This window comes from Pyxicephalus adspersus, chromosome 1 (assembly GCF_032062135.1).
Source record: "Pyxicephalus adspersus chromosome 1, UCB_Pads_2.0, whole genome shotgun sequence".
Lineage (NCBI taxonomy): Eukaryota > Metazoa > Chordata > Amphibia > Anura > Pyxicephalidae > Pyxicephalus > Pyxicephalus adspersus.
The window spans coordinates 130128500-130154334 of NC_092858.1; the positions used below are offsets into that span (position 1 = coordinate 130128500).

General features: G+C 37.5%; 1 protein-coding gene across 2 annotated transcripts in view; it reads right to left on the reverse strand.

Annotated features, from left to right (window-relative positions):
- WWC3 (WWC family member 3) overlaps positions 1-25835 on the reverse strand; it is a 94536-nt gene that overhangs the window by 39939 nt on the left and 28762 nt on the right. For both annotated transcript variants that reach the window (XM_072427387.1, XM_072427380.1), the window contains exons 2-5: positions 9896-10005; positions 8456-8659; positions 3271-3347; positions 1524-1603 (exon numbers count right to left, since the gene is read on the reverse strand). In XM_072427387.1, coding sequence (XP_072283488.1) covers positions 1524-1603; positions 3271-3347; positions 8456-8659; positions 9896-10005 — 471 coding nt within the window. The remainder of the gene's footprint in view (positions 1-1523; positions 1604-3270; positions 3348-8455; positions 8660-9895; positions 10006-25835) is intronic.

Sequence of the window (25835 nt, forward strand, 5' to 3'; positions counted from 1 at the left end):
ATCCAATGGACTCCAGGGCCAGAAGCATTTAATTGCTCAAGGTTGCGCTTTAATGGGGATAAAACCTCTTGCAATAACTGTGGGGACAAGACTTTATAGCCATTTTTCTCAGCCAGGGTTTTCTGGAAACTTAACATTCCTGTTGCAGGAGGTTTTTTTGAGCTATGAGCAGTTTGTGCCTCTCAGGTCAGTGGGACACCATTGATCCTTTTGGCTATCTGTAAGGGTGGCATTCTTTCCCCTGATCACCATGCTAATGTACTGTGAGCTGTGGACATAATAATTATAGATGGGGGTTCCCTGAAGACATGAAAGTTATTTCAATGTTAAAATGGTTAAGAAAGTCTGCTTGGTATGGTATCTACTGGTAGAACAATTAGAAAGGTGAAAAACAAAAGAGCAACTAAGGGGCAAAGAATTGTCACCCATTAATGAGTGTCTTAGCAGTAGTGTTTCTGTCATTGAGTGTAGATTTATTTTAAGTACAAAATCTGGCACCATACTTTCAACTAACTAATCGATCAATGTCAAAAATTGAGGATACTGTGAATAAAGGAATCATCTGAGTGAGCTGCCCTTGGAATGATTTAATCCTTGGAGTACTATTTTTAAAATCACATCTTGAAGGAATAACTGCCAGCCACATTAGACGCCTCCCATGTAAAGCCATAGATTACCTACTTGAAGAATGGAAAGTTTTGTAGTAAACCTGGCCTTTTACATCATCAGGCCTGGCAACAGACCTCAAGTTAACCACAGCTTGCTTCCTGCAAGCCTTCTATCAACAGCAGGTACTGTTGAGAGGCCAGGGATTTTTTTTATGCACAGGACCTGTCCCATTACCACTAACAATGTGCTTTTTGTTTTTTAAGCCACTTCTGTGTGTTTTACTGTTATCTCAGGGCACTGGCCATATCTGGCGTTTTCTCGTGGGCTTGTGTCTTTTGCTACATACATATAATCTATGGCTTCTCTGCTAGAGAGCTAACAATGCCACCCTGTTCTGAAAGTATGCTAAGATTTTCTAAACTAAACATTAGCGCAGATGGAAATTCCCTGCACGACCAGAGCTGTAATGTCCGCAGCTTATTACAGCTATGTGTTCAGTAGGAAGGAATTGCATATTTAGGTCCTCGTGGAATACTGGCTAAGCAGACCTATCCAAGGAGGAGGGAATTCTGAGTCAGCAATGCAACTAATATGCTGCAAACGAAACAGGTTACAGACATACACACTAGTGTAGTAAGACACCAACAATGCATAACATGGACTAATATATGTATATGATTAATGAACAAATATTATACAGTATGTTTAGAGGAATCTAACAGTTACACCCCTATACCCTAGCTGCTGAATAAGTAACTGGCCAAACTCAGTGTTTGCATGGATGAAACTCAACCACTAGCTGGTATTAGCAGAGAAGGATAACATTCTTTTTTTTTTTTTTTTTTTGAACATATAAAAATAATTTGAGGGGCAAAGTATTTAAATTAAAAAGTCAAAATCTACAGCCAACTCACTCTTGTAGAGTTTCCACTCCTTTTTCTTTGAACTGAAGTTCTTGCTTCATCAGAGTTAGCTCACGTTTTAACCTGGAAAGCTGTGAATAAGACACAATTTTATAATGCCATAAAAATAAATATTTCAGAACACATTTACTGAATAAAGAAAGGTTCAGATTGGCCTAGGGATTGAGTAATCCTGTGTGGCTCCTGGCAGCAGGCACGTTGCCAGCCACTAGGTCACTTGCACCATGATGCTGGTTCCTAAGGAACCAGGATCTGCACATTTGACATCTGGTGACAGTGAATGGTTCTGTACCACCCCCTGCCACCCCCATTCATTCCCTACGGGGCTGCCATGGGTGGAAGCTACTTGCGGCCTTTCCCTGGAGGCAGTGGTTCAGTGACATTAGGAAGCCGTACCTGTACCACAACCTCATAGCCTGTGTGAACGTAGCCTAAATGTAGATGGTGTTATGTGGAAACTAGTGAACCTATTATTGTATATTATTGGCTTCATACAGCAAAAGTTGTTTTATCATCAAAATCCAGGGAGTTTTAGTGCCCTTTAAGCAGAGTTGGCATACACATGCAAAGCATTACTTTGTGTTGCTATGGCCAACTGTCCATCCATATTTTCTGATTTATAGCACAGTTACAGTCTGAAACTGGCATTACAAACTTATTAGTTCTTTACAGTGCACCATAATAAATCAAACAAGTTTCCAAAAATCAGGAATCTACAGTATTGTCTATTTCAAAACTGAACTCCAGCCAAATTAGGTTTTGTATTAATTAATACATCATGAAATGTATTCATTTAAATGAAGTGAAAGCAGTGTAAGTACCTATGACCTGGTATTTGTTTTTTAAATCATTTTACAGTAGATCTGAGTGTGACAGAAGCAGAAAAACAACTCATGGAGTATATATGTTAACAAGAACCATGCTAATAGGAGAGAAGAGCAAATAAACGAGCTAATCCTTGTGCTACTTTACTGCTGTATCTCCCATGAAAATCTGGGTTTTAAGGCATTGAGGTGAATGATGCTGTGCATCTATTAACTTGAAAGACTGAGGACATCTACAAATAATCCCTGCCATTAGGTGAAACATATTAGAGAAGGAGCTGTGTCCATTAAAGTAATGAGGAGTTTTGTCAGAAGTAGAAGAGTGCTGTGCCCTATTACTTAGTATGGATATGAAAGATGGAGGACATTTTGATGCAGAGAATGGGTACTATAGGCAGAATCAATGGGCGTAGTTCAGTAAAACTGATTTTTTTTTTTTGCTTTTCATTTCTGATATTAATTTTTTGAAGTTCAGCTTTAAAGTGGAACTCCAAAATCACAAGATCTCTAAACTAGAGGAAAGTAAGTATACTTGTACTTAGACTTTTACAACCATAACCTCGATTCATGTGTCTACCTGCATAGGTAATAGAAAATACTCTGGCTTGGTGATAAGTGCAGCCCCAGTCATCCTATTTTGGAATGGTAATCGGAAATGCTTGTTCTCTACTACCAGGATGTAAAACACACAGGGACTTCTCTGGGCAGCAGTAGATACATGGCAATGACAAATTTGTATGGATGACTTATTCTGTTCCTGTTTTTGTATTTTATTTAGCATTTCCTTGCACTTATTGGTTAGCTTAAACAAAAAATAGGTATACATGCAAAACTTCATGCTAATATAATGCAGCAACCCCAATAATGTGTATAACTTTTTATTGGCTTCTATACGACAGGGTCTGAATTCTTACCCTGTCCCGACGACCCGCTATTTCAGCCTTAATTTGATAGGGATCATATTTTGTGTTTGTAGAAAATCCTGAAAAAGCTAAAAAAAAAAAAAATAAAATAAAAAGTTATGAGCACAAAAACTAAGAGAGCAATAGGAAATACACAATTCATTACACTTTTAAAAACAGACAAGAGAACTAAGAACTAGCATACAAGGAAGCGTAGTTTCTTTAAAGTAGATGTGAAACTTTCATTTTTAAAAACAAGAGGAAAAATTCTGTCCATCAGACAAACTGTGGATATCTTGTGTAGTTTTAGAGACACAAAAGTACTTTTTTTTTTTTTGCGGGAAGGTCTAAAGCTATAGTGCTATGTATAGTGGCTAGTAACATTCATCTTGGACTGGACTTCATCCTCCTGCAACCTTTGCCACCTTCTCCAATACTATGGACAGAGACTGCTGGCCAAGTTAAATCAAGTGTGCGGCAATGACAGTCACAATGATGTTCACTGACTACAGGAAAACTACAAGTAAGCTGTGCATTGAGGCACACAGGTCAGCAAAATCCTACTGACTGTTAATGAGCAGTACACATGGCAGTTCAGAAGCTGTGTTTGAAATTCAGGCAAACAGATCCTGTTAAACACCATGTTTTACAGCTGTGCGCATTTAAATGGCAAACACAACCTTTAAATGATACGCCCATCACCAAGAACCGTTTGTCCCATTTCAGACTTGTGGTTGTAAATTATGCAGTAAGTATCCTTGGTAGGTATCTCCCAGATGCAAACTGTTGCCATGCAGCCAAAAGTACCAAACCGTGTCGCAGATTAATGTTTTTGAATACGTTGACCTTGAGTTTGCCGTTACAGTGCAGTTCTTTGTCCAGAGTAGGAAAAGCAACCACATGGCCAGAAGCTCCATGTAGCTTCCAGGAAGCACGGACCAACCACAGGCACAAAGTGGTTCCAGATAGCTTACAATTAGTTGAATAAGAACAGTTGGGAACATGGTTAAGCCTGCAACACATCGCTGTGGTGAATCGCAAGATTGAAATAGTTTGATATGAATTTAGTTGGGCTTTAACCATTTATTCACTATGCCAGGGGCCCTGTGCCTGCTTCATCATTCCAGAGGGTATAAAAGCAGCATGTATAGCACTATGGCATAATGAGAATAATGGCAAACATCTAAGTCCAATTTGTATTTTTTTTTATGTCGCAAGTGCTCCCCCCTTGCGGGCACTGCAGCATACAATGGGAAGCAGTCCCATCAATTCAGAAAGCATAGGACAAGACTACATGTGGCCAGGTCCTGAGTGACAAGCTACAGTCTTGTGAATCACCCGTGCCAATGCTGAAAGCCAACCCCCTTTTATGTTTGTTCATCTTACCCCGGTGCAAACAAGCACAGCCTATGTGAGTGGTAAATGCAGGAGCAGCGCAGCATCACTGCCACACCAACACAGAAATATGCATTAGATGGACTTCTCTAGCAGAATCAACGGGCATTTCCGGGATGACTAAAAGAAATCTGTAAGTATATTACATGTACTTTACTGTACCTTACTGTATTTAGTGCTGCAACTCATATTTGTATTGGGAGCCCATACTACAACTTTAGGCTAAACCATCAGCCACCTATCTGACTTTGCCAATTAGCTACAATAGTGTGTCCTGTAGCCCTTCTCTGACAGTGATCTTTCCCAAAGTTTACCCTGAGTAAATGTATATCAAATGCAGTGCTGCTTTAATCAGTGAGTGGACAAATATAGCAGACCACTTTAAAGGAACGCCAAAAAATAAGAACCAGCACTGACATGGCAGTAGGCAGTCTACATTGTTAGGATGAAAGGAAGACACTGTGATTCAGTGTTAGAAACAGATGTCAACATTATTTTAACCACAAAAAAAGTCACATCAGTAACACATGGCACAAATCATTTCTGTAAAGGAATTTCACATCTGGCTACGCTGATAGGAATTGCAATGCTGATACTGCAAGTGTGAAAGGTGTCACTTCTTGGATACATACTTCATAGGTGTCAAAAGTAATTTATATGACGTGTTTCTTGTTTTTTTTATATTTGTATTTTGTGTAAATTAAGCTTTGATTACTGTGAATCTAAGAGATCAATTAGCATAAAGAGATCTGCATTGTTGTAATTCTACACTAAAGCACTATATAACACTATTAGGTATAAATACACATGTACATTTTAGTGGGATTTTACAACTTTTTTTGCTCATCTCTTTCTCTGTACACCTGCTTTGTAGTAACAGAAAAGGGTTAGATGGCAGTACATTGACATATCAGAAGATGGCTGAAGATCGTTTACCCTGTGAGTGAACAGGGACAGGTGAGTGTGGCGGATTAGGTGGAAAGTGCACTTTAACCTAAGGAATGGATCTACACAAAGTAGCACTTTAACACAGATGTTTGCCTGAGACTTCAAATGTTTCTTTTTATTACAAAAATGTAAATTGTGATGAAAATTCATATGTTTTGCAAGTGTTTAATTAAAATGCAGCCATTACAAAACAGTCTTTGGTAGTTACATGTCCATTTATACAAATAAAAACGCATGACATGTGGGTGGCTATGATTCATTAAGGGAAAAATCTACAACAATTTGCTCTAAAAAAAATTAAATGAGGACTGTAGCCTAGTGCGCAAATGACTGCTACTAGAAGAAGAAATGTTATGTGATGTATTTGTTTGAAAACAAAAACGTATTAACATTTTTAGTTATGTATGCGCCATCACCAGCTCATGCTGAGCTGTGAGGCCAAACATGTGGGCTGCAGTAGTTTATAAAGAATGGCTTTGTCTTATGTTTGGCCTACACACATTGGCCAGTGCCAGATGACATTCTTATCTGCAAACTGAAAAGCAGTTAGCAACTAAATCACATTTCTACAACAACAAATTACTCCAAATTTGGAAAAATTGTACAGTGTACAGAAGCGTCCATTGCTGAACTCCCTTTATAAAATACTTATGGCTTGGTATGTAGTTAAAGAAATCTAAATTTACTCTGTCCGCATCTGTATACCCATTTCAGGTTAGTCACTTGTATTTTCTGAAAGGGATCAACAACAGCAGAACTGTTTTTTTTCCAATATATCAAAAACTATCTCTGCCTAAGGCTATGTACACATGTCAGATGATTCTCGTCCAATAATCCCCTCAGGGCTGGTATAAGACAAGAATCTGGTGTGTGTACAGCAAGTCATTCATGGATAGGTCCTGGCAGAACGACGTACAATCGTAATACAAGTGAAGGGGAGAAAGTGCAGCAGGGTGCCGCTCTCTTGTTCTCCCTCTTCCCTCTCCATAGAACAGGACGGCGATGTATGTACAGCACTCATTCATGCATCTTTCAGTCCATCAATATAATGTGTAAACGTAGCCTAAGTATTGGAAATCTTCCATATAATGCTTTGGTTTTATGCGTGCTTATAATGCAAAGGACTGTGTGAATGTTGGAGGCTCAGCTAACTCTCCTACCTTGATTACATTGGAAACACCCTTTAAGCACAGTGCTTCCCTTCACAGCAATTTGCAGGAAACAAATGAAAACAAACATGCATGTGCTGCATGTAATGTATGCTAAGAACTTTATCAGCCAATACAGAAAATATTGCTCTTTTCGTGCCAGAAATGCACTGTCTTTGTCATTTCCTATGAGAATAATTAACACGTACTTCCTAAAGTCTGTTCTGTACAAATTCCTCCCTGTGATTTCTGTACCAAACACATTACTTTCATGACAGATTTAAATCTGGCTGGTGGCTGTGGGACCTATCGTTCTATCATGCTATGCATGCCCTTAAAAATAGAAAATATCAATAGTCACAATGGACCTGATTTAATAAAGCTCTCCAAGGCTGGAGAGGATACACTTTTATCAGTGAAGCTGGGTGATCCCACAAACCTGAAATAGATTTCCTCAAAGTAATTTGCAAGCAAATGTTTTGAATCCTGAACCAGATCTATTCCAGGTTTGCTGGATAACTCAGCTTTACTGATGAAAGTGTATCCTCTCCAGCCTTGGAGAGCTTTAATAAATCAGGCCCAATGTCTCCTCCTATCCCACCAGATGTAAGGGATTGGGCTTGCTATGTTGACAGAAAAACTGCTGTCAACCTACACCTACAAGTTAGGCTTGAGACAGGACTGAAATAGAAAACTAAGGTGACCAGGGCACTATATGTTGATGCTAGATTTTACAGTATGGAGAGACCAGGACAGTTCTGGACATTGTTAGGATTTAGGAATTTAATATAGGTTTTATTGGAGACAATATAAATATAAAGCCAAGATAGAAACAACAATCACACTTTAAATTAAAACTTATAAATCTGCATTGTGCTGAATGGATGGTCACCTTGCTACAGCAGCTTATTCAAAACCCAGCTTGCTGAATATCCAAAAATGGTAGCATGCAATATCCTCTTGCAGACAGAACTTATCTTAATGTAGAGCTATGGCGCCCCATTACACAAATACCTGCTATAGCACCTATCTAAAAATGCATCCGCACTCCTCTGTAAAGTCTCATAAATATCTGTTCATTCTGCCAGTGAAGTCCACCTCATGGTGATAGTGTGGCAACAATGCTGCACTGCTCGCTCATGTAGACTGTGCCTGCTTGCACTACAGTGGGATAAGAAAATGTTGCAGAAGTTGTGGCTATTGGCACATTTCTTAGTTAGGGAAGGTAAAGAATTTGTTTTCTTTTACTGGAGCCATAGTAACTGGACTTATTTAAATTATCATACAAGAACCTTTAGTTGTACTTCAACATTCCCGACATGTGCTTCAGTTTCAGTTTTCAGTATTGTGTGCAGCTTGTATATCTGTCCAATTGATTCAGAAGCTACCTCAGAAGCAGGGACTGATGTAAATGACTCATTATGGGATACGTAAAATATGTACGTATAAGAAAATAACAATCAGTACCTGGGTGCAAGGATTATTGTAACACTTATGTTGTATATATTTTTCTGCGGACAACACATTTTCCTTATTTATTAAACATTCTGTAAACACCTTAAATCAATTTACACTTTATATATATATATATATATAAATATATATACATAGTGAGAGAGAGAGAGAGAGAAAGTACACGTATACAGGTATAATTTTTTTTAATGCTTCTTGAAAGCATAAAAAATGAAAAGTTCTATTTCACTTACAGCTGGTATGGGAACGATTGTCTTCATCACAGAGTTCATGCAGCTGTTGGTATTCCTTTTGTGCCAACTCGAAACGCTGCTGCTTGATCTGGTAAATCTCCTTTTTAGCATTAAGGGCCTCCTGAGCTATAACTAAATATTCTTTCAGCATCCGCTCCTGTTCTCGTCTCCACTGCTCTCGAGGGTCCTCAATTTGTGTGATTTCTTCAGGAAAAAGGAAACAAGAAGCATTAGTCAAGTCATTATTTTTAGAAATGCTTTATAAAAAAATGCTAAACCATTCTTTAAACCAAAAGCATAGTTTAGTAATGGTTGCACATGTCTGTTTTGATTGACCATAATCTGAGCAAAACTGTTTAAAACAATCTGGTTAGATGAATACATAAATGGTACTTGTGTGTTCAAAATATTTCAAATATTCTGGATTAGTAAAAAAAATAAAATAAAAAAAAAATAAATCTTTGTAATGTTTCTAAGAAACTGGTGTTGGCTTTGAACTTTGGTGGTGAAAACTGCAGCTGTTTGTCACTATAAGTAACCCCTGTTCAACTATTATGCTGTCAGCCACAGAGTTATAGAAACGTTTTGTCATGTGGGTGAGGTTGAGGTTGTGAACAGGTTCTTCCTCCAGAAAAAGAAAAGCAACCACTTGGCCATAAGCAACCTGTTGTGGTCAGGAACCGAACTGCAATCCACCACAACCACAACAGCATGCAAATGCACGCACAAAAAGGTTCCCAACCACTCTCAATCAGTTGAATAGTAGCAGTTGGGAGAGCCGTTCAGCCTGCAGTAAAATGCCGCTGACAGCCACAAGTCTAAAATAGCTCATGTCATCAGTTTAGATTAAAGACAAAGTGGGACCTTGGGCAAAAACAAAGTGCAGGACCCACTGAACAGCATTCTGCTGTTATGCCAACTGGGGCCCTGAAGATGGTGGCAATTGCCTAGTTTTCCTTAAACCTTAACCAGCTCTGTCTTGAACTAATATTTGCTGAACAATTACCCAAACTAAACATGTGGTTGTATTTCGGTGAGGTGACCCACATGGCTTGACCCTAGCTTGCCCTAGCTTCAAGCGCTTAACCTACTGTAGCTGACATAGGGGTAAGAGTCTATCCCCAAATTAATTAAAGAACTGCTCTATTTTATTTGAAAATGAGCACTTACCCCTGGATGTAGCTAGAAATAGGTGCAGGTAGGGATAGTTAGGGGATCAGGCACACAGCAGGCCATACTCAAATGCAACTCCTTGCTGCATAGTTAAACGTTGTTTTTAAAAGTACAGCATGGAAACCAGATGAAATTATGATGTTTTTCCATGATATTTGAACAAAATGTTTAATCATCGTAGTTAATAAAAATATATTTTTATTGTCCAACCTTGTCTGAGACTAATAATAACACAGAAGATTTAGCAGAGATGCTAGGGACACTTACGGTTAATATGGTCCATATAGTATACTCCAATTTGTGAATCATAAACAACTTCCCATCCTAAAGGTAGTTCATTCCCAACACAGTCCGCAAAAGTTAAAGGCTTTGTTATTCTGGAAAGAAGAGAAAATACAGACCAGGTTAGGTTAGGAACATGTATTAAACATTTGCAAGATATTTTCAATATACACAGTGATAGCACTGGTGGAAGAGCTACAAAAAATATGGGAAATATGGTTCAAAATAAGATGGGTTTTAATGTATTTATTTTCCATGATAAAACATCATTTTGTGTAGTGGTGTATTGTAATTATATATATTTATTTCTTTTTACACTCAACAAACGTTAACACTAATATCTGTCATCAGCAGAGGGGTTGTGACCACCATATTTCTTAATTCTACCAGTAAAAGTGGTATCACTTTCATAGCAGTGCTGTCTGAGATGAATAAATTACAATAATAGATGAACAGAAGTACAAATCCTTTGGCAGGTAAGATAGTTTACATATTTGTATTTAGATGTTTGCCTAGAGTTCAGCTTTAAAGCGGAGCTAAAGTTCCACTTTCAAATTTTAGGATCAGACAGGGCTTAATACAGAAAGGGACAGGGGATTTCCCTTCTGCAATATAACATGCTTGCCTGCCTGATCACTGTACTCTTCTGTCAAAGAATCACAGGAAATCCTAGCTTTTTCTGTGTCTACCGGGACAGAATGATCTCCCATGCACCCACACCAATCAAGATGGCTGATATTAAGTGGAGAAAAAAAAGATGGGGGCACCCAGCAACGGGGACAGGTGAATGTGTTTAAAAATTGCAAACAGGCAGCAAAGGTAAATTTATTGCAGATGAGAAAATGCCTGTCTCTTTTGCAAAAAAAGATCTGCCTGTCTGAGTTTAGTTCTAGTTTAAGGTCATAACATCTAGAAATGTTAATAATTCTGAAGCAGATTCAGATGAGAATTTCCTTCTCATTTCTTCCTTAGAAATAACAGTCCACAAGCATTTGACAGTGTCTAAGCATTGCTGTGCCTTGTGCCTAATAGCTGTATATCAGCAGTTAGATGAAATTTGGGTATGTTGCTACTGGGCTTCATGCTAGAACGAAAGACCTGCAGTGCAAGCTTCTCCTTGCTTTTCTTTCCCCTCTAACTTCTGTTGCATTTTACTCATTACCTCATTACTCATTAACTCATTGGTCATTAGATCATTATAGGAAACTCTGTAATGATAAATCAAAGTCCTGCCTCTACCAAGATGGCCACCTCTACACATTGTAAATCAGTAATGATAAATTGCAGTGGGTATACTGACAATACAATGATTTGTCTACTAATGACTTCCCCACTCATAACCTTGTCACACGCACGGATACAAGACTTTTCTAGAGCTGCCCCAGCTCTCTGGAATGGTCTTCCTCCTCCTATACAGCTTGCTCTTACTTTTTGCTCATTTAAAAGAGCACTCAAAACCCATTATTTTAAACTTGCCTACACCTCTTCTTCTGTCTTCTAAACCCTCACTACTTCCCACCACTCCATATCCTCCCTCCTATTGTGTGTTACTTCCCCCATCTCCTAGATTGTAAGCTCTTCGGGGCAGGGTCCTCTCCTCCTCCTGTGTCACTGTCTATATTCGTCTGTCATTTGCAAGCCCTATTTAATGTACAGCACTGCATAAAATGTTGGCACTATATAAATCCTGTGTATAATAATAATTTGTCCTATGACCTCTGCTTGCCTTTTATGGCCATGTCTTCCGCAATACAGCTTCTCTTTATTAAAATGAATGTAAGTGATATTAATATGACATTGTCTGGATCCTTGTTTTATGTATCACTCAGCCACAGCATTTTATTCTATAAATTGTATTCTTAAAAATTACAGATAAAGTTCAGAAGAATATGTTATTAATACCGGACGTTTCCTATTTTTCCACAAACCTCTTTATACATTTAGATTGATAAAAGCGTGTTCTCGGAGTGATAAAGCTAACATCCAACATATTTGTGAGAACTGTTCCTAGCACACTCTGTGGCTCCATGCCACTTCCTCAGAAGCATGCTATTTTTACATGTTCAGTTTTATAACGGGAGATTAAAGAGCTTGATTTAACTTTCAGACGCAACCACCAAAATAGATCTGGCGTAAAATGTTTAGCTATTTCTGGAAGTAAAACACAAATTGAGCGATTGGCCAAACAAACTAATTAACAGCTGTTTTTAAAATAAGATAAACAGGCTTTAGGATTGCCGTGGTTGTGTTCAGCTTTCATATCTGTTGTTTGGAGCCACATCTGAACCCAGCTGGATTTTCCCAGGACCTTAAAAATACAACTTCTAGAGAATTGACCACTGCCCTAAACATCTGACGGACTCGAGAAACTTGTCATATAAAGGAAATAGAAGCTAGCAAACTGGAAATCTAATAGTGTTATTCTGGATGCTAAAGTTAGTTTCTAATGACCAACACAGATAGAATGTGTGCATCCATAAACATGACTACTGGAAAGAAAAACACTAAGCACTTTTTTGAATCTGAAATACCATAAGAGTTCCTATTATAACCTTAGCTATACAGTTTTATATGAAAGCAATCAATGTTGTATTGACACCGCTACCACTAGATTTAATTATATATAAATACCTTTTTCGTCGTGGTCTTAATAATCTTTTAGATTCTGTAGACCAGAAATACCCAACCACTGGACTATGGACCAGTGCTGAGCCTATCTGGGCTTCAACCGCCCTTGTCAGCTGCCATTATGTGTGCACATGTATATATCTTGCAAGGAAGTGGACAGCATTACCTGTACAACACAAAGTGGATCCAAGCCAAAGTGGATCCAAGAGCCAAAATATCTAAATACAGAATCCAGGATTTCCAGTACTATAACTTTGTTTAGCAAAATAAGAATATGGTCATAATCATCAGCAATATTTTGGAAATATACCCTTCCTCAAGCCTTGAAACATGCCAGATCCTAATTTTACACATATGCATAGCTGTTTCCTAAGTTTTAAGATGGTTCGGGTTGACGGTAATTTTTTTTTTATAGCATCTCAATCTGGCAACCGGCTGACCTTATACATCACCCTGTTTTCCCGTATTGCTAATGCCAGAAAAGAGGGGACCAGCTTTGCATGCATAACTAAAATAGGTATGAAGACAAAGCTCAATATAAAATGACAGGGTTAGTTCTTCATGGAATCATGCATATTGTTATTATCACATATTTATATATAGTGTTGACATAGTACACAATACTGGACTATACAGAGTTCATAGTTATGTCACCGTCTCTCAAAGGAGCTGACAATCTAACTTACTAACCATAGACATAGCCTAAAGTCAAGTTTTGGGTGGAAGTCAATTTAACTACTGGAATGTTTTAGGGATGTAGGAGAAAAACAGAGTGCCTGGAGGAAACCTACCCAAACCCTTGCACTGTGTATATATAGTATGTGCTCAAAGTAGAACTGTTGTCAGTAAAGGCCTCTAAACCAATCCATATAAAATAGTTGTAAATCCAATGATCATGATACTATAGCACTAGCATTATAAAACCAGCATCACTGATGAGTTACTTTTTTTTGTTTTATAGAAGATGCAAGACAGATGAAATGGACAGATTTATGTCTGACCACAAGGGTGGGTACTGGTCCATAGGCTGGCATTATATTCTCCTCCTAAAAGGGAGTTGTTTTGCCAGACTGTTATGCTAATTAAACCATTTCAGGATTTTCCGAGTCACTGACCTGAAACTAAATTTTTTATCTGACTTCACTTGCTGTATGCTTGTTGAAAAAGAAAGTATTAAAGTCTGAGAATCAACATAGTAGCTGCTCAGTTTGCAAAGATTAGCAAGAGCAACCTACATGTTTCCCTCAGCGAAAGTTTCTTTTAGCAAGCTACAAAGTGGCAAACATTCCTTTTTTAAAATATCCGTGTAGAAAATAGAAATTCCCCTTTAAGACAAATACATACCTTGCTTATTACAGGAAATGAAATGGAAAAAGTTACCAAATTTCGCACAATGTGATGCAAGTATTCCAGGTATGTGTATGAGAAATATGAATATTTCATGAGGAATAATGAGGCTGGCATTTGTTCCCTACAAACAAGTAAAACTAGACTTTCTCCTTTGTACCACACAGCAACCATGAATTATTTACAATGGTATGATCCTGTGTCAGTCATCAGACCTTGTGCCACCACCACAGTACTCCAAATTAGCAGGAGGTAGTATTTCCCTGTCTGACATTAGGTCTAAACGTCCCGTCTGTATATATGTATAGTGCAAGCACCAGGAACATTTTCCTTCATTATACAGCTCATACTTTACTCTTAATTCAAAGTCAAAAAAGACACAAGGTCAAACAAGGTCAGTAAAATAAAAAGGAGGCATAGAGATGTCTTCATTCCACACATAGATTTGTGTGAAAAGACAAGGAATGTGCACATTAGTAAATTATTTACAGACTTCCTTTGTAGATATCCCTATTCCTCTGAGTTTTTCAGAAGGTCCCCTGGCAGGAAATACAATATTCTGAAAAGTATCAATGTAAACATTTTCATTTTCTACATTACCAGTATAACACAGCTATGTGTTTCTTAGTAAGACATCTGGGCAGCAAATACAGGTCAGTGCAGGTAACACATAAAGACTTTAAAAAGACTTTACTAAACCAAAGCAACCAATCGGTCATGGTTGGTCACTTTTACCATCATCTACCAACTACCATCTACCAACTACCAACCAAGACTGTAGTGAATACACTTTCATCTGTGAAGCTGGGTAATCTAGCAAACCTGGAATTGGATCCCTCAGCTACACTGAAGCCTAAATAAATCAGGCCCACTGTGAAAGTACTTTTCATTGCCTTGTATTTCACAAAGTGTGCAAACAAAAGTCCCATAACAACTTTTATTACAGAATTTCCACATTGCTCACCTTCTCTCCCCATTTATATTCATCTTCCTTGTCTTACCCCTTCCTCCCTATTTGCTCTAGAAACTTCTGTTAACTGTGTCAGATGGTGTCTGAAAAAGTAATAGAGTCACAAGGAAATGAAGAGATGAGTATGAATGGGCCTTGAGGTATGAACTTCAGGAGACTTGAATGGGAAAACTGACAAGCTATTTAAATCTAAAGAAACTAACTACACATTTTGAAACTGTTTTACCTGCCAAAGAAATAGTTATTATGTTTAGAAATGTACAATGAAATAGCAGCAGTATACCAGGTCATCCCATTGCTCCCTCCTCTTGTTCCCTCATAGCATTACATGTGGATGAACCTGAATAGCTCCCACAGCCAACCTTTCATTGTGCAGGTAAATGTTCTGCACATGTACTACATCCACTGGTGTTTTGTATTGTATACATATATAAAATGAAATCTTTAACTGCAAAGTCTTCTATTTTTTCCAATATTACAGATTAAGTGTGCCAATGGCTGTTGGAGCAATCAGTATGGGTTTTGGAAACACCCAGTGACTCGGGTGACTTATTTCAACATATAACTGGCACTGTATTCAGTTCATAAAGGGACATGCAGTCTGGCTAAAGTCACATTTTTGTATTGCAAAGTAAGAAATGAGAGTAGGATGGTGTGAAGGATGCACACTACAATTTAAAGTAGTTTTTACTATAAATCTCAAAGCTAAAAAACAATAAAAATTACATGGTCCGGGTTTATATTTGTGAATTCTAATTCATCAAAATGAATGTAAGCTGCATTCAAAAAATGATAATAGTGAATTATCTGCCATGCAGAATAATTTAGCTGCATAAAAAAATGTCTCCTATACACCTATGCCATCCAGCTACTAATGAACTACACATATCAGTCATTCTTGCAGGGTGGAGTATTATTAGCTTTGATCTGCAATTTCTGCAATTAAATCATTTGTGCCACCCTAATCTACAACCAGGCTGACCAACCTGACTTCACAAGTAATGATATAAAATATCACAATCTAAATATACAGTAGTAATGCAATACAATAAATACATTTATTGTACATAGGAAATATCTTTCCTGTTATTTATCGATCATTTTACCCTGAATTTGAAGTTATGTTACATAACAGGCTTATTAACACCTTAGTTTCACAATGAAAAAAGCTCTGATACACCAGTTGGAAATTGCTGATCTGTTAGTACAAAAATTTTTAGACTTTACTGTTGCATCACAAATATAATGATAGTGAATCATCTACAAATGGATACCTAGTTCATTCTTTGGTTTTGGCTAATGGGTCATTTATGTATTTCAGATACCAAAATGTAAGGAATTCTTACATAACAGGTTTATTATGTCAATAGACAATAATTAAGTAATGTACTTACTCATAGATTGTGACATTGGTAATTAGGATTGTATAACCCTAAATATAGTAAAGTGCTGCATTCAGTACTAAAGCCGCAATATTTTGACTAAATCAGTAGTCTCTCCAACTATTATATAGTAAAAGACAAACCTAGAGACCATTTTTGAGATATATCTTTTATCTGTAATCATATAAATGAATATAATTATTTGTAATTGAGGGCAAAGGATTTTCCTCTACTTCAAAATGTCAAAAGATTGGACAAGTAAGCAAAAACAAAACCATTTCTTTTATCTAAAATGAAACTTTGAAAAACTGGACTGAAAAATTACAATGAGGCTTTATTCACAAACCTTTAATACCAGCCTAAAGCACTATATTTTTAGACATTTCAGTGGACACTCCACGTGAAATAGGAGTTATTTTTTTTTTTATTAGGTATACTTACCCTGCTGTCAGCTTTGTTTTTTTGCTGTCCATTGATCTGTCATGATTTACGTTGCACAAGTCAAGCCAATGTACCTTTAGCCTATGTCTACACTGCGGCTGCTCTCCCTCACTCCTCTCTATTAATGTCTAAGGCTACATATATCTTGCTGTACCAATACCAAAGTCCCTTCAAGTTATAGTCAGTAGTTTTCCTAGAAACCCAATCACTACAGCATGATGCCATCCACCTATTAATGACACCATACAATACCTGAAGGACTAAATACAACCCAAACATCCCTGTAGGCAAGCAAAATTATGAGGCTGAGATGCAAAAGCAGCAAAGTTTGCAGGTTACCATCCAGGTTAGGTTCTCAACTCTATGTGCTGCTATTTACAGTTAAACTTTATGAAATATTCAATATCCATTGGATCCATTTCCAATATCCATTTCTTTAATTAAAGTATAAATAATGCTGTGCCTTATCAATCAATGTACCAGGACAAGTCAAATCCTTGCTGCATGGCTACAATACCCTCAGCTAGTATCTCACTAAGGGGACTCTAAAACGCAGCTAAGGATAGTGCTGGGGATGACAGAAGTTTTAATACAAGCTCTGTGCATAGATCTAGGAAAAGCAGAGAGCCACTCGTCCAAGCAGGAAATTAGATTTCCAAGGATATGCTGTACACAGTTTACAGAATATTTCCATTGCTGCAAGGAGAGGAAAGCCAGTTTTAGGAAACCATTCCTAGACAAAATATAAAATATCTTAAGTGACATTTTAAATAGATTTTTTGTCAGTCAGGGTCTAATATATTCATTATGATAATGTAAAGTTAGTATTAGAGTAGTTAAGCAGTAAATAATTCTGCAGTTCAGGTTTAAGTGGCATTGAACACAATTCTGCAATGAAACAACTTGACCTATCATTTGCAATATTTTGTAAATTACCTTGGTGCTGGCAGGAATGAACGGCCTGCAAATCAGGATGGCCAAAGATCCCAAACTAGTAAACAGACTGGGTGTCACCAGGTAAGTAAACCTCCACTTTAAAGGTGAACTCCAAACAAATAAATACATATAAGTGTTACCAGTAAAAGAATATGTAATTCAATCTTGTCTGCCCTGAGATTTACACAGTCCTAACAGAAAATGTAAAACTAATAAACAGTTCGGAAGTAGAGGTGGCATTTGGACACTGCCAAGGCTGTTTTGGCAGCCAATCATTGCCAGTGGTTCATAGCTAGACTCAGTCATCTAAAGCATATGGTTCACGTAAGGCCACCCACTGAACCTGGCCATGATTCCACACCTTAGTTAGTCTTGCATAAAAAAGGAAACCAGTAACACTTGTCATCATCTGCACTTTTTTCTCAGCTTGACAGTAGAAAATCAATGTCAATATTTATGATGTGCCATAACTGCTGATTTAAATGTATTTACCATTGGGCAAATAAAGTCTAGACATGAGTTCCTGGATCTTGCTAGATTTTTATATTATTATTATAATTTCAGGGGAATTGTAGAAAAATATACTTTCAGCATAAATATTACAGGCAAACACCTTTGCCATAGTCAAACCTATATCCTGTGTTCACATTACTGTTGCCTCTTTCTGCCAAGTAATGCTTAAATGCAAATAGTCTGGTCCTTTCCCAGCATTTCTTGGCTATGCCCCTAGCAAAGTATTTACATCTCATATTTGGCTTCATAAATTTTGTGCTAAGTCTATTAACTGATATTACAATTATGTAGACATGAAGGCATATGTATTTACAGCCCGGTTCAGTAACTAGTTCGGCCAACACATCAATTTAAATTTGTAATTACAGGAATATATTTTTATTTCCTAAAAAGTTAGAGGCATGTTTCATGAAATGTAATGGACATTCCCTGTCATTGCTCCCCTACATATGCTGGTGTCCCCATACAACAACTACAACAACTTCAGGAACAGAAAAATTAGAAAAAATTCACATGATTTGAAATTAGCTATGTGTATAGCAAAAGATTCCTAGCACACCAAGACTAAGAAAGCATATGTTGCATGACTAAAATATGGGCCTCAAGAGCCTTTTAATAGGTTTAGTGTCCCAGTTAAAATTAAACCTGGATTTTTTTTTTAATCAAGGTAGTCTTATAGTCATTCCACCTCAGTAATTACCTTTACATTTACTGAAGAATCACCTGCCAACGTTGTCCCCCAGTGGACTGGGAAGTCTTAAAAGTAGCTTTAGAACTAAAATTCTACTTTTAAAAATGTTCATTAAGGCAGGTCTCTATTGCAGAAAGGGACAGGATATTTCTCTTCTGCAATAATTCCTCCTACCTGCATTATGACTACATGGCACTGACAGAATACCCGGCAATCCCAGCTTTCCCTGAGCTTCTTTTTGCAAGAAGGAAAAGAAGAAGGAAGAAGAAGCAAGGGAACAGGAACAGTTGGGTATTGCAGGTTTTTCTTTTTTTTATTTATTTTTATTTAGAAAGAGAAAAAATAAAGCCTTATATAGTAGCCCCATAAAATATGTTGTAAGCACACCCGGTATGTTTGTTCAAGCCCCTGTAAATGTCACTTTTGTTGAATAGCCTTGCGAGTTAAAACATTGTAGAAAAATAATGAATTTATGGACAGTAAATAGGACTATGTTATAGAAGGACTTAGATAAACTAAACCTGCGGTATTATTGCTTTGGATAGCTGCACCTTAATGATATTTTTATTTTATCCATGCACTTTAATTATTCCAGCTAGTTTTAAATTTTTTGACTGCAGAAATTGATTGTATAGTCTCTTGTCCATTACTAGCTAAATACAAGCAGAGGATACATAACTAAAATAGTGAAACATTTCTAGTATTACTCCTCTTATAAGTAAACAATTTTACTGAAAGCAACCCACAAATAAATCTGAGAGAGTTCATGAAGAAGAAAAAAACGAATAATCTCACGTGTTTAACTGAGCATTTAGCATTTGTGAAATGTACAACATCAGCACATAGCAAAGTGATGGACCCACAGCTACAGGGCTGAGTAAACCTTAACTCGGTTGCAGTAAAAATTAACTTAGCTTGATGAAAACAAACCTGATAGATACAGAAAAACAGACTGTTCTAATATGAATGAATATAAAAATTTCTAATGGTTTAGATATAAAAATAATCCACAACAAATTGTTTTTTTATAGGGTATGAAGATTTTTCACCAGTAAGGATCTGAGGCGTGAGATATGCATGGTGGTATTGGTATAGTGGAGCAAGTTGGTACTCCAGCCCCTCCATGATCAGGAAGTCATTACTAAAGAAAGAGACAGGCGATGTCCCTTCTGCAATAATCCACCTATCTGCCTGATCGCTCCAGGTACCTGGCAAAAAGCTGGCCTGCGCAGTGTCAGCTCAGGCTTCCAGGATATTTGGTAATCCTGGCTTCCTTTGTGCATGCAGAGAATGGATGATTTCCATGCGTCTGTGCAGGAGGTACGTCATCCTGGTATTGCCAATCAAGATGCAGCTTAAACATCTGACCAGTGATCAGCTAGACAGAATAAAGACATCTTTTTCTTATTCATTGTTGCTTTTGACATCCATCATGTAGGTTTGTTTTTTTCTTTAAAAGCCCATGTGAAAATATAGTAATGCAGTCGCAGATGCATGCCGAATGCAAGTCATGCCCTAGAGTATTTCACTTACTTCTCACAACCAAAAAATGATGGAATGATATGTATAATGTTATTGACTAATAACCTCCCCGTGAATGGCACATATTTGTCTCTATTAGTCTATACCTTTAATGGCAGAGATACTTCAGACCTCATAGTATTTTAATGAACCAAAACAAAAGAAAACCTGCAGCATATTTTGTTTGTTGTATTTTATGAAGAAAGGCATGTGGTGCATTCCAGCATAGGCCAATGACACTTACTGTACTTGTATACAAAGTAAGCAGCAGCATACAATGTGCTATGAGTTGTGGTACCAAGCATGACTGAGGCTGCGTCTTTCAAAATTCTTTTCACCGACAATAGACTGAAAGATGTATGAATATGTGCTGTACATACAGCGCCGTTCTGCTCCATAGAGAGGGGAAGCGGGAGAACAGGCCAGTGGCACCCCGATGCGCTCTCTCCCCCTCACTTGTAATGCAGTCGTTCCTTGTTCATGGATCCACCAGGATGGATCCATGAAGGATGTCAGACGAGCGCTGTACACAAGTCAGATTCTTATCTGATAGCAGCCCTGAAGTCATAATCGGACAAGATTCGTCTGACATGTGTATGTAGCCTAAGCCCTCAAGAAACTGTTACTAAATAAAATTTCAACATGTATGAATTGGTAACAGATTTACAGTTTTCAGAGCATTTGTGGTATTACCAATCTAGATATGTCTAAATATGTCAAGGAAAGTGCTCGTACCAAGGGCAATATTGATAGATAACTGCTGGGCACATATTACTGACCATTCCTATGGGGTATAATTGTTTGACAGGGTGTCCTTTTACTACACATGCACATACACTGTTAAGGGAATAACAATTTAATCACAAAATCGACAATCTGAACCACAAATAGTGGGCTTTTTCACCAGGGCGACTCAACACAGCAGAGGTATCCCAATAATCATGCATTGCAAGAGAAATCCGTGTTTGTTAAATCAGCCCAAATTTTGAAATGGGAAACTGAACTGGGTATGTGATATACGGAAGAGCAATGAATGCGAGCAATACACTCTGCTTTTAAATGTAGCATTGGTAATCATACCTTAAACTAATACTGCGGTGGTATAGAGCAGCATATATTGTGGCAAAATATGACCCGGCTGTACCACAACACTGTTGGTCGCTTTGCAGTCACATTGGCTGTTTGCGTCATATATTTTGGAGCTGTACAGGTATTAAAAGTGTTTGGTCGGAGGAGATCTTTAAACTTCTGGCTGAGCTGACCAGAATAATAATCAAACCAAACCCCTCTTTTGCTTTACTTCATTTAAGTATTGAAAAATACCCAGTGGAATATAGGCCTATTGTTACCTATTGTTTATGCGCAACTAGACCATGGCTATAGCAGGTTACTGGAGATGCATGGATGTACCAAATGTCTTGGAAATTATACATAAATTTAACATACAGGTGCAATTTGAAAAAATGTTTACTTACAATTCTGATCAAGCAATCAAATTTCATCCCTATTGGTTGTCCTGGATTCTTCATGCTAAATGTACTGTTCAAGTTCGACACCTTTTGAGTCAACTAAAGTAACTAAAACTGTACAGTACTGATCAATGTTGGTATGATATTTTTTCCCTTTACCTTAAATTTTGTACTCTATCCATATGTCTATTTTCTCTCCCCTTGATATTTATGATCCTGTTTGTTTATAATCATGTTTGTTTTATATATTAAATAAAAATTATCATTCAAAAATTGACAACCCGTGATTGTTCTTTGAGCCTTTTTTACCTTTGGATTACTGAATGATGTACCCTTAATAATAATGGTTTGCAACAACTGTTCTTTTGCTTGGGTACCCTAAAATGATTCTTCCCTATTCATTCATATTCTATAGCATTTTGTACCATGCTATTAGCCAGGTGCTGGAAAAAACAAGATTTACTACCCACATAAGAAGCTACAATAGAAACATTCCAAAACAGGCTCATAGTATAAGAATGCAAATCTAAATCCAGGCCACGGCTATATAACTATGCACCACAAAGGTAATTTAACAGTAACAACTAATCCCATTATTCCAGTAAAAGCTTTGCAAGGAAAAAACACAACTTCAGTTCAGTGATTGGATCTACAGAGTACAGCAATGTGTTATTTGAGCAATGTTGAAGGACAGCATTTTAAGAAATGTGTGAAATAGAAAAATATTTGCTATGTTTTATGGTATAAAAACAATTCAAAGCCTGCATTCATGAAATCATGCAACTGATAAGAATGGTATGGGTTGACCAAAACATCTGGGTACAACACACACAAGTTAAGGCCACTATGTATATAGTGTGATCTTTTCCCTATATTCATTCTTGGGATAGTTTGGAGCGCGTGGGAATACAGATTTCCCAGAAGCATATTTAAGGATGCTGGCATTTCCATTAATGTGAAACATCTGTGGATACCTAGTGGAGTTTAAAAAAAGGAGAAACATTAAAATATTTTACTCCAGAGTTTGAACCGTTTGCAGATTATGATGCTTCAACAATAACAAAATAAAAATGTATTTTTCTTCTTGTAATATTGTCATTTTTGGATAAGGGCCCCTTTTACAAGCTTTTGAGCCTTTCATGATCCAATTTTAGATCTAAACCTGTACAAAAGCAATGAATTGCTGACTGATTCCTGTAAATAAACAGATTCTTTGCAGATTCTTGTTTATGTTTGTGCAGTGTTTTGGGACCTATCAATTACCGATCGGATGAGTATGTTAACTCCAAAATTGAAAGCAAACTTGTTCATGTGTACTAGTCCTAAACATATATAGAAAATAGAGATGTCCATATGCAAGTGCAACACAAAAAAAATCAGATTATCGGTAGACTAGGCAAATTGCATTAAAACATGATCTATCATGAAGTACATTAACATAAACGGTCTGGTCAAAAAAAGCTAAAGTGTTTTTGTTTAGGTATTTCCATATTCTACCAGCCAATCCTTTTGAACCCATGCTTTGAATGCTCCAGAATAATTCCAATACACAGTTGTTTGCTGTCTCCTGCATACAGAGAAAGGTTGGTGCACAAACTAATCAGATTCACTTCCCTAACCTATCCTACTCTAAATGATGTAATTGTTGATGCAGGGATCAGAGGAAGAAGTGAACGGAGAGATCAAGCGAAGAAATTTACCAATTTTAGCACAGTTGCATTGGTAATTGAATCCCATTAGCATCTCACTGATTAATTTTACCCATTCTGTACAATTGCTAGTTAAATTGCAGTAAAAACTTATCCCTATATAAACCTAATCCACACATCAGATTTCACTGAATCCCTATAAAGTATCCTTCTCGTATGAAAGCATAGTGCAGCACACTAAAGATATCAGACAGCCTTAGAACCCATCATTCAGGTATGTAAAGCATTACTACCACAGCCTAATTCCCCCATAAGGCGATTTATTGGCAAGGTTGTGAAGACGTGATGGATCTCTTCCAAATACAGCAGTGATAGCAGGTCCTTTGTGTCTTGGAAACATTACATAAAGGATTGTTTGATCATGGCACCATGCCTTTGTCACAAGCAGAAAGTATGGTGGCACTCACAAAACCTCTGCCATTTAAAATCTCTGGTAGCCGGTACTCACCAAGGGATGTGCCTGGCTCCTCATGTAAGTCCACAATATATGATTGGTGGTTGCACTCCAAGATAAAATTACCAGCTCTGGGAATTTTTAATATAGAAAGTGGAGTCAGGGAGTAGGAGTTAGATCTAGTGTTAGGATCTGTGATATGAATTAAGCTATGTATACTTAAGACTTTTTCATTGGAAAGGATCTTTCACAATCCTTTCCAATGACAAAAGATTGAAAGATGGCATGAACGAGCGTTGTACATACAGCACCATTCTGCTCTATGGAGAAAGGGGGGGGGGGAATGAGTGAGCGGCACCCCAATGAACTCTCCCCCCTTCACTTCCATTGTGATTGTTCTTTGCTTGTCATTCGTGAATCCACCAGGACGGATCTATGACCGATGACGGATGGCTGCCGTACACACACCAGATTCTCGGTCCGATACTAGCCCTGAAGCGATAATCGGAAGAGAATCATCTGATGTGTGTACATAAGTCAATTTCCCCAGCAGTGCTGATAATAAGGTAACCAGAGCTGCTGATATTATTGTGGAGTTTGGCATTTATTGATTTTTATTCATTAGTAGTTTACTGCAGCAGCCTCTGGCTAATGGACTTGAATAGACCGAGACTTGTCATATTTGTCAGAAATCATCTTTCCAAGTACCAGAGTGAGCTGAGCTATGGAATATAACAAAAATGGGTGATTGTGTAGCGAATGTTGCAAAGACACCACCGTATTAAGATACTTTACCACAATCAATCAGGGTTTAAGAGGCTTTAGGGACATAGCTATCAACAAAAAGCAAACAATGAAAAGAAAAAGTATACCAAAATCAAATAGGAAAACCACAATGAAAGAGAATGCTAAAACAGGAGGAGACATTAACATTCTTTTCAAATTCCAAAAGAGAAGCAATGTGAAATGGTGCCAGTTTAAAGGAGAATAAACTACAAAACCCTGTCAATAAAAATAATTCCACATACGAAGGAATAAAACTTAGATGAAACATGACGGAAAATTACGCAGTGTACACTGTTGCCAGTTCATGACATCTATGCCTGTGAAATAATAGTCCCTTTTATACAAATGGCAAACGCTGGAAACAAAGGCAATAATATGACAAAAAAAAATCAGGAAATGGCTGAGATCCCATATACAATTTCTAGACCTTACAAACACTTAAAGCCTTCTGACAGAAAACATTTTTTTATGGCAGAATTCAGTACAATGGGGTGGGAGGAGGATTAGTGTCTGACGGGCTCAGTTTTAGTTTTCACATGTAAAGAACTTTGTTAGCTGCACCCACAAAATGCCAGGCTAAAACTGGTCAGCAGTGGTCTCCTTGACGCTGATCTTTTTCCCATTACTAAGCATGACTTGTTCTGCTATATTGTTCAGTTTGGAGGCGGCAGGCATAGTAGAGACAAGATATTTTCTGTGTCAAAGCTTTCAGCATGGAGACAATGTGCAGCACAGAAGTGAGACAACAAAATTGTACCCCAAATCTCATGGGACTACAGTCTGGAGTATCATTGACTATGAGAATACCGTCCATCTAGAAATGCCTATGGGCTGGTACAGTGGGGGTGAGTCCTTGCAGATATTTGCCATACTGTTCTTGTGCTGTTTATTCCACACAGACATTTGCCAAATCTACATCTAGTGGAGTCACAAAGCAATTCAATAAATCATGATACCACAGGGTTGTACCTCCTGTACTAAACAAGCACATATTACAAAGAGCTGATGTTGGTGATTTAATTTAATGTCATTTAAGAGCAAGTTTTAGCTTTGCTTTGTAGTAACAAATGTGAGTGGGTTATTTTTCAGTAAATAGGGGAGATTGAGTATTCCCTGCACATTATAATGCACCGGTCGC